Source organism: Acipenser ruthenus, chromosome 24 (genome assembly GCF_902713425.1).
Source record: "Acipenser ruthenus chromosome 24, fAciRut3.2 maternal haplotype, whole genome shotgun sequence".
Taxonomy (NCBI): Eukaryota; Metazoa; Chordata; class Actinopteri; order Acipenseriformes; family Acipenseridae; genus Acipenser; species Acipenser ruthenus.
In genome coordinates, this window is record NC_081212.1 from 5620256 (window position 1) to 5630133 (window position 9878).

Here is a 9878-nt window from a genome sequence, read left to right on the forward strand (position 1 = left end):
AAGCAATTCATTAAAGTTTTGATTCAGAGTCCTCTGCTTGTTCACACTTTTTTCATGTTTGTAACATGTCTTTTCAGTCAATTTAGCTTTTCAAGCAACTACACACACAGAATCACTTTGTATATATATAAAAAAAAAGCATCATGGAGATCAAGCATTTATTTATTTATTTTTCTCTTAATTTTAATAACCTTATTTATTTTATAGATTTTGATTCAGACATCATGAATCATACACTGTTTGATAAATGTTAAATAGAAACTAACCATTTCAAACTGGGAAGGCAATTATTACTGTACTACTGTAGTTTCACATTTGAATGTAATGCACAAGATCAGGAAAAAAAAGACAAAACATGTCAAGTTTGGTTTTAATTAGTAAAACCTACATGGGATACCTAACAAATTATGTACTAGCAATTACAGGCAGTAAAAATGTACTAAAATCCCAAACTTAACGTGACCAACTGTCCTTACATTTGGTGAAGACTGTGTATTTAAATGCTGTACGATTAGTACACGTGCACCATGCCATAAAGGAAAGTCCAGAAAAGGACGTAAGTGAAGAGGCCTCCCACAAGCCCCCCGGTGAACAGCAATCTTCTCGATTTGAAAGACTTCTTCCACTTTCGACCAGCTTTGAGTATAAGGAGGAGAGAGAGGAGGAACGAGGCAAGGAAGTAGAAGACAAAACCGTACAATGCAGTCAGACCAAGAATGCCCGCTGTGGCTCCCGACAAGGCAGACACCGAGGTCCTGCAGTAATCCAGCACTCCGGCATTCCCCCTGACAGCCACCTCGCTGATGAACTGCGGTCCTTCACGTTTGGCTACCAAAGACGCCATGTTTTACTACGACTGTGTTTCTGTAACAATAAAGGAAATATGTTAACTTAGGTCAAAGCAGTAACATTCACTAACCAATACAAATTACAAGTCGCCCCACGTCCCCGACATGAGATCTAGGGAGACTGAAATGTCTTCTGTTTAAAATCAATATTACATAACGGAACACGAGTCATAGCAGGAACCATTTGTATACTAGGTTACCAAACAGATATCTGTATTCTTAAATGAGATGGGTGATGGGTCTGTACAAAATTCTAAATATTTAAGTTAGAACGACGTAGACAGATGTTTTCAGAAATGCAAAAATCTATCAATCAATCTGTGGAATCTATGGAAAGTATATATGCAGTACATTAGCATTTCCTACAAAATGTTCAAGTTTCACAATAGCCTTCTATCCAGGCCCCCCTGAGGTAAGTAATGTCATATAGACATCCTGTTGGGGGGGTCAGTACAATTATTTTAATGTATACTGTTTCTCCACTCCTTACAGACATTAGAAGCGTGCTTGTTTTAATTTAAGACAGCAATCTGCGCTTTAAAGGGAAATTGAATGACAATTATTTGCAGGTTGGAACCGGGACGGTACGAAATACTACGGTAACGGTATAATGATTATACGGCTAATGTAGTTTTAGCGTATTGTCTATTTTATACATAACATTTTGTTAATTGGTTCATGAAAGATTTCGATTAGTAAAATTAGGCCTAACTGTTGAAACCAACAAACCGCGCCCAGCGTAAATTATTACACTACACTCTTAATAAAAGCATAATTTAAGTGCATTGCTTACCGGTTTAAACAACAAATATAGTCGAATTAAATGCCACCACTTTTCGTTCTTCGCAAACAATTCAAATTGCCATGGTAACTGTAAATAAACCACATACGCTTTGTTTATGTAGTTTTTTTTAACACAAAAAAAATATATATATTTTAAAATTGATAACGTTATTTCTAAACGTAATTCAACAAATAGAAAATAAGCTCAGTAACACTGAACCGAACACAAAGATTCGGCCATTTTGTGCTGCATTGAATGATGGGAAAGGGATGCTGAAATATTTATTTTTAAATATTTTAATTTGTTTAAGTATTAGTAATCATCACTTTACTTTAAAAATATATTTAATTTAAATTATGTTTTCCCTCCGTGTAAACAAATACTTTTGTAAAGTGTTCGAATACTAACCTTTTACCATGATACGGTGGCCTTTCAGGCCAAGCTTTGTTTTTCCCCCCGGTGTCACAGCTGAAGAATGTGAGTTTTATCTTAATACATAATATTCATTTATTACAACCTGTATTTATTTTATTAGTCTTTTGTCATTAAATATGAACTATCTGATTTCAGTTCGTTATATATTGTTTCTTTCAGTTCAAAATCGATTACTAGTAGCCTATATTAAATGTAAAGAAATATTAAAAACTTGCACATCAGCACTTGTTCTAAGTCATTGTCGTGGGCGTCCTGCCAGTGCACCTCGAGCCGAATATTGCAGAAGCTTCAGCGGTAGTGCCATTCTCTTGTGCAATTATTATATCCTTTCATTTTGAAAGCTTAACTTCCTGGAAACCTTGTGTTCTTGCACAAATTAAAGCATTTTCCATGTAAAGCAAAATTCGAATGCTGAATGATCCTGAATAAAATACTACATGTTTAAAAATTGGGCACAGTCGTTAATAACACTTTGTGGAATAGCGCGGCTATAAGTTTAACAGTAAAATGTCTATGGACAAAACAAACCCGAACTAATGAAGCATACTGTATATAGTTTTAATTTAAAGCACTGCATTAAAATTTGGCCTAAATTTGTCTAACATATACAGGTTAGCCGTGGTTATTTGAATTCAAATACGCACAATGACAGTGTCTGGCACTGCCAACTATTGCAGCATACAAAACACAAATGAACACCTTAAAAATACATTCGTTTTATTTGGACCAGGTCCTTGACTCTGTACTATACCTGCATGTTAAACTGACAGTTACAGTTCAGCACATAATAATGCACAATAGTTTATCTTATGTAGACAACCAAGTGGTGAATTCTAAACTTTAATACTGGAAAATAACGTTCAGTTTCTATATCAGGCTAATTTGTGCATATTATATGAAAGAAAGACTATTTAAACAAGACTCTCATTCCATAGCAGTTTGTTCCATTCCTGGTTTTGCCATGTTTAGTAAGACACACCTGAGCTTGTTACTCTACCTATACATTGTGGTTAATGAAGTTCATAGTAAAACCCTGAATGGGTGAAACTGCTATGCAATAGGAGTCTTATTTCCATCCCTAGATTGTGTAGCTGACAGGCTTTTTCGACTAAAGCATGCTTTCCAGGGAAGTATTATCCACAACCCTATTCACTTCAGTTGCCTGAATGTGTGGGCGCTGAATCCTGTTTTTGTTGTATTGGTCTGTTTCCCCAGAGAGGAGATAATGGCCCAGGGCTCAGCGTCAGGCCAGTATGTACTGGGTATAGATCTGGGAACCACCTCAGTAAAGGCTGTGCTCCTGGAAACCAAAACCAACAGACTGACCGACAGCCAGACCAGACAGACGAAAGCAGACATCAGCAGTGACACTGGAATACAGGTTCGTGAAGGACTGGCAATGCAAAGAAATATGCCACAATTATACCATGTGCACAGTCATCTTAGTGGGCAGTGGTTAAGGAGAACAGATGGGCCATTCTGGGAAAATGGTAGATGTTTGTTACAGTGAAAATTGAGCCAGATTGGGTGGTTGGACATTGAAAAAAACAAGTCTTAGACTTTCCAGTAATGTCTGCTTTCTCTTGTCTTTATAATTGCTAATTTAGGCTAAGGAGCAAGATGCTGGGAGGATAGTTGACGCTCTGAATGAGTGCATTGCTGCCTTACCGAAATACAGACTCCAAGGAGTCATCAGGATAGGTGTCTCTGGACAAATGCATGGGGTGGTGTTTTGGAAAGCAGGAAAAGGTAGACGTTTTGGATTTGAAATCACTAGCAATCAGAAATCGGGGAGAGGGGGGGTTCTGAGACTAGATGTTGCAATGGCATCAGTACCCTATTGTCATTAACTCAGGAAAAATTCACTATTAAAATACAGGGAATTAAAAAGAATATGGCAGGTCAGATGATGGATTTAATATATTTTTTAAAGTGTGTTCTTGATGTTTTTGGTTTTGCTTTGAGTAAAGGCTAATCTAAACGATAGTGATGCTAGGTACTGCTAGGTACAAATGGACACGCTTCCTTTAATACAACCTGTTTAATTGTATTTCAGGCTGTGATTGGCTGAGGACTGGAGAATGTCACATGTTCCAGCCAATAGATGTCAGCCCTCTGATAACATGGCAAGATGGCCGCTGCACCAGAGAGTTTCTGTCTTCTCTGCCTCTACCTGACTCCCACCTCAGTCTGGCCACTGGCTTTGGCTGTACCACTGTTTTCTGGTACCTCAAACACAGGTACAACCACCTTCACACTGTACTGTATATTGAGTATCTGACTGCTTGTAGAGCATTGTGTCGTTCTTTCAAAAACGTTCCGTTACTCTTTTCCTGCCACATCATTTTAACAGGACATATAAATGATATGGCTGTTTTTCACACTATCAATTTGACTTCATGTTCCCAAACTATTAAAGTTGATATGACATTCCCCTTTAATGTGGCTATGTGAGCTCATTTTGTGCAACGTGATTTAAAGGCAGCGAGAAAGACAACTGTACCTTTTGACTAATCTGTCAATTGCGTTTCTCGTTTCAATGCAGGCCTGATTTTCTGACCCCCTTTACTGCAGCAGGGACCATACAAGACTATGTGGTCACTATGCTGTGTGGCCAGGAAAGACCCATGATGTCTGTCCAAAATGCTGCCAGCTAGGGATACTTCAACACAAAGGCTATCGAATGGAATGAGGAAATGTAAGTGGCTTATGTTACATTACATTTGTTGCTGCTTGTTTCAGGGGGTTTCCAAAAATAGATAACATGCCATAACTATGATTACACCACTTTACAAGAGCACATGAGTATAATACAAACATTTGAGAAGCAGCTGAGATGTTTTACTTCCTTCACCTGATTGAAGAGCTAAATCCGAATAATCGGTTCACGCGGCACTACTGTCTAGTAAAAGCCTGCCAAGCTGTTATTATCGCGCTCCAGATTCAGAATGAAGAAACAGCTGCTTGGGTTTGTGTGGTTCACTGTTCTCCAGAGTCTCAGAAAAGCAGCAGTCAAGACAAACCCAAGCAGCTGTTTCTTCACTCGTTCCACTTGGCATGGTAATTGAGCCCAATCAACACCAATGCCCCTTGCCTGATTGAAAAGCTGAATCCCTATAATGGAGTATCTGTGCAACACTGTTATCTGGTAAAAAGTTGTCATTGGTGTGCTCCAGTTTAAGGAAGGCTGGCTTCCCTGTGCGGCTGCTCCCGAGGGTAGTGGAGTCCGGCAGTATTGCAGGGGAGACCTCTTCAGAGTGGCACGGCGTCCCGGTACACACGCCAGTGGGAGTGGCACTGGGGGATTGTCAGTGTTCAGTCTATTCCTGCATGGTGGAGAAGACTGACGCGGGTAAAACATGAAGCAGTTTTGGCCAAAATTATATCCTAATGTCAAAAACGGTGTCATATTTTTATAGATATTGAGCAGCAGGTGGCAGTAAATGCTGAATTATGATGCTTAGTTCAAGGCTCCCCACCCAGGCAGACTGATTGATCTCTATGTGAAGACACAGTCAGTCATCCTCAGAGGTTCCTTGGTTAGTTTTCTTTGACATGTAATTATCATGACTTTAGCAGTGTAAGGTGGGGTGAAATATTATTTTTTCAGACCTAAAAACAGATTCCTGACACATTGCTAAATTGTTACAAGGTTTTAGCAAGTGTAGGTAACACCTTAAAGTTTTCAATACTTTGGTATATTTCTTAGCAAGAAGCTACCGAAATAAATGTTGAAACTGTTATTTAACTGCAATTAAAAAAGAAATAGGACACAAGTGGAAAATATTTAATATGATTTTAACCGCAGTTCAATTTCTGTACTTTTTTCTCCATTTAAACCCACTCACTAGTCAGTGTGTTACAGCACTACTGATTTGAGAATCTGATTGCTGTTTTGTTTGTTCTTAGTTCTCAATATCAGCACCTCTGCCCAGCTGACCTTTGCCCTGCCCCCTGCCTTCCAGCCTCCACAGAGGCCTGACCCCTCCTCCCCTCTCTCTTATTTCCCGTACTTCGACGGCTGTTATCTGGCGGTAGCTGCGTCGCTCAACGGGGGCAACGTGCTGGCAACGTTTGTTGGGATGCTCACAGAATGGATAAGAGAATTAGGTAACCTGTTTTTGACTTTAAGCTCTTACTAGTTTTAGCAGCTGGATACAAATAGATGAATAACTAGATTCATGTTAATTTAACTCAATAAAATATGAAACTGAGTTTTTATATTTTAACAGACGGACATAAACTATAGAGTGTAGCATTAACTGTTAGATGGTAATCTCCGTACCCTTTATTAATCATGAAAACAGTATATATAGATAGACCATTATTTAGATCAATTGACTGCATACTGTGCTTGGTGTTTGGAACCAGCACAATTGTTACACTGCATTTTTATAACAGTATATTAAAGGTATGTTGTCCTAAATGGTTATGTATCTATTTATTGTAAATGTTTAAGAATATATTGCATTGAATTTGCAAAACAAAACTCTCCAGCTATCAGTACTGGAGCATGCCTATGTAGCTCACAGATAGACACGTAGGTTTGTGTCACTATTCCTAAAATGACCTTTGGGGAATGTAAATAAACTGGAGTGCACAGAAGCTTAAACAATGTAAACTATTAAACATTATTTTCAAATTCAACCAAATTATAAAAATGTTCTGCTGTGATATCTAATATTCTACATTTCAACAAAGTGTGTCTGTTTGCTTTCCCCGTGTTTTTAGGCTTGGATATCAACAGTTCCAGTATCTACACCCAATCAATCCAAGCTGCCCTAAATCAACACAGCACCGACCTCCTAATATCCCCAACCATCTTTGGTGAAAGACACGCCCCCGATCACCTGGGATCAGCGTCCAGCATCTCTGCTGCCAACGTCTCGCTCGGTCACATGACCCGGGCGCTCTGCCGCGGCATCGTTCAGAACCTGCTGTCCATGCTGCCGCCGTGCAGACTGCAGGAATCGGGCGTGCAGAGGATCATGGGAAGCGGGAATGCGCTGTCCAGAAACGAGGTTCTGAAACAGGAAGTGGAGAAAGCATTCCCACTTCCTGTGGTGTACGGGAAGGATTTTGATTCAGCAGTGGGTGTTGCGATGATACTCAGTGACAGGATCTGATGAGTGTAAGATATGAGTTAATCAGTACATCACCATAGAACAGGGAAATACCATGGGCAAGTTTTTGATTTAATCCATCTGAAGATTATAAGCATCTACAGTGAATGCTTTAATGAGGCAGTTCTTCAACAGATGACACTGCATCCACTATGTAGAATCATTGTATATAATCGTATGTTGATCATATGTAATCGCATGAGCTCTCACACCTAGATCAGAATTATACAAAGCGTTTCAGACTGTTTGAATTGAGAAAATGTGGTGGAATTCGCCTGGGTTGGATGACAGTGGCATGGAGGTGATTGAGGAACCGCAGAGGGAAGAAACTTCTGTTCTCAGCCCGCCGCTTTCTCTTAGTCTTTGCTGCTAGTGCATCATCAGTATTCACAATGCTGCTTTGCTGAACATAAATTACCCGGTCTGAACCTCCCCAGCCAATTCTGTGCCCTGGAAAGTGGACCTATATTTCTATTCTGGAACTTCAGAAACACCTTGATAAAGAATATAGTGTGTTATTTCACCAGTGAATACAGACATTTACAAAAAGCAATATGTTAAATAATATCCCTTCTTATAATTATTAATTTATTTTTATACATGTAATTATTTTATGAAGAAATTGAATGGCCAATAAAATTCTGAACTGGACAAAGTTGCAGACTGTTATTAAATCTAATCTACCATCCCCCTCCTTTCTAACGCCTTATCTACAGTATGCATGGCTAATTAACAATGCCTGTATAGTGCTTTACCATACCTGTGTTTTGCCATGCTTGGCTGTGCTTTACTACACTTTGCTATTGCATACAATTCCAGGTGGAAAACTTCAATTCCCATTCGCCTTTAGGGAAGCAGCAGAAATCCCTGGAGCCAAAGAGATTGCAGAGAGACAGATTGACATCCGAGCTGTGCAATCAGATCCTTTTAATAATACATGTTCATTGTAACTTGCATTGTTTATTTTCGACTGACGGTTCTCCAAAGATCTGCAAAAAGAGAAAAACTCAATCTAACAGTAAACATACAACATTTTTTTCATAGCAGTTTCACCCATTCATGCCAAGTTTTAATAAAAAGCTTGATTAGCCACACTGTAACAAGCTCAGTTGTCTCTTATTAGGCTCATCGTAAAACCCAGGAATGGATCAAACTGCTATGCATGGGAGTCTTTTTTACATCCCTGTATTGCTCTGTCAGTTAATAGCAATTCAGTGTCTGTGCATGTTTGACATATGATCAGGGTTAGAAACTCTTTAGGACTGTAACCGTTGGATAGCTAGGAACGTGTTGCAGACAACGCCTATTATTTGGAACTCTTAAGATAAGCATTTGCATTCTGTATATAAGGCATGTGGCATTAACAGAAATTCCAGGTAGTAAGACCATGGTAACCCATACTGGATCAAGAGATTATTCAAAACAACAGCTTCAACAGTGGATTTGTAATTCCATTAACCTTGGTTTGTCCTTTTGTTTGAGCTGTGCAGAAATGTCTCTCTGAGTTTCTGTAATTCAACGTAAATCAAACAGTTGCTTCCTTAAGGCAGATGGCTGTGACTCATCAATGTAATGGCATCCCTTCCTCTCATTGCCAGTAACAAGGGGAGAGTGTAGCTGATTGATTGTAGCATGATGTAATCCTGTGGTCTAGTTTGTGTTTTCCCATACACAATTCTGCATCAACAGAACCCTTTTAGGATTTCATTTACAGGGGCCACATTCAGGATCTTAATATCTATTAATATCCTAATAACTATTGATCTAGTTTGAGTGTCTTATTCAAACAGCTATACAGAAATGCTATAGGAGCATACTCAGGACTGGTTAACTGGTCTGCTGTGTTCAGTGAAGTTGTTGTTTGTTTGTTTTTTTTCCCCAGAGATTGCACTAGCAAGCTGACATTAGGAGTGGCGTAAAGGTGACTTCCTTATTTTATCAATCACATTTAGGAACAAACTTATTTTTCATTATACATTTGCATTATTCTCATCTGTCACCTCCTAAGAGTACACTTCGGTTTAGGGAACACCCTTGAGGTGAAAATGATTTTTCCCATTGTAAATGCTCCACCTAAAGGAACAGGAACTTCGTTTAAAAGAACACCTTTTTGGCACCGATAGCGATTCCTTGCTCACCGATTCACAGCTGATACAGTACTGTTTTGTAACCTGATAACTCTTCATCATCAAACTCAAATTCAAATGGTTTATTTAATCTGATCATCGCGAGAGTAACTTAGAGCTGCTGCTGCATTTTTTAACGTGTGTGTAGGGCGGTGCTGTGTTGTTAATCATTGTGTTATAATTCATTCTCGTATTCATGATTACTGTTAGAGCCGCTGCTGCATGTTTGTCACTTAGTTTATTATTATAGTTTATTAACTTAAGCTTGCCTATTGCTTTTCTCTTATTCTGTTGATGCACGTGCGTCATGACATAAGTAATAAACACATTTGTATTTATTGATTCATATTGTGATTGTCCTTGGCATATTGTGTTTGGTGGTCAGCTCCGTCTCAGACACTTTGGCTAAGAGAACACTTTGTTTGCTTCCCAAGGAGTGTCCTCTTAGCCAGAGCCTACTGTACATGTATATGCACTCCACTTTATCAGAAAGCACAGACCCTGTTGCTTGTGCAGCTTGTTTATATTTCATACAGGTAGTTTCAGCTGCAGTTTCCTCCTT

The 9878-nt window shown here is 39.0% G+C and overlaps 1 protein-coding gene and 1 pseudogene across 1 annotated transcript; one reads left to right on the forward strand and one right to left on the reverse strand.

Moving 5' to 3' along the window:
- Window positions 1–144: 144 nt before the first annotated feature.
- On the reverse strand, window positions 145–1895 carry LOC117429893 (ER membrane protein complex subunit 6-like). The gene is made up of 2 exons (XM_058998171.1): window positions 1642–1895; window positions 145–864 (listed from the first exon to the last, which is right to left on the reverse strand). Exon 2 carries the CDS (start codon window positions 842–844, stop codon window positions 512–514), a length of 333 nt encoding a protein of 110 aa, XP_058854154.1. The 5' UTR covers window positions 845–864; window positions 1642–1895; the 3' UTR covers window positions 145–511.
- A 69-nt stretch (window positions 1896–1964) lies between these two features.
- Window positions 1965–9662, forward strand: LOC117429522 (sedoheptulokinase-like; annotated as a pseudogene).
- The last annotated feature ends 216 nt before the right edge of the window (window positions 9663–9878 follow it).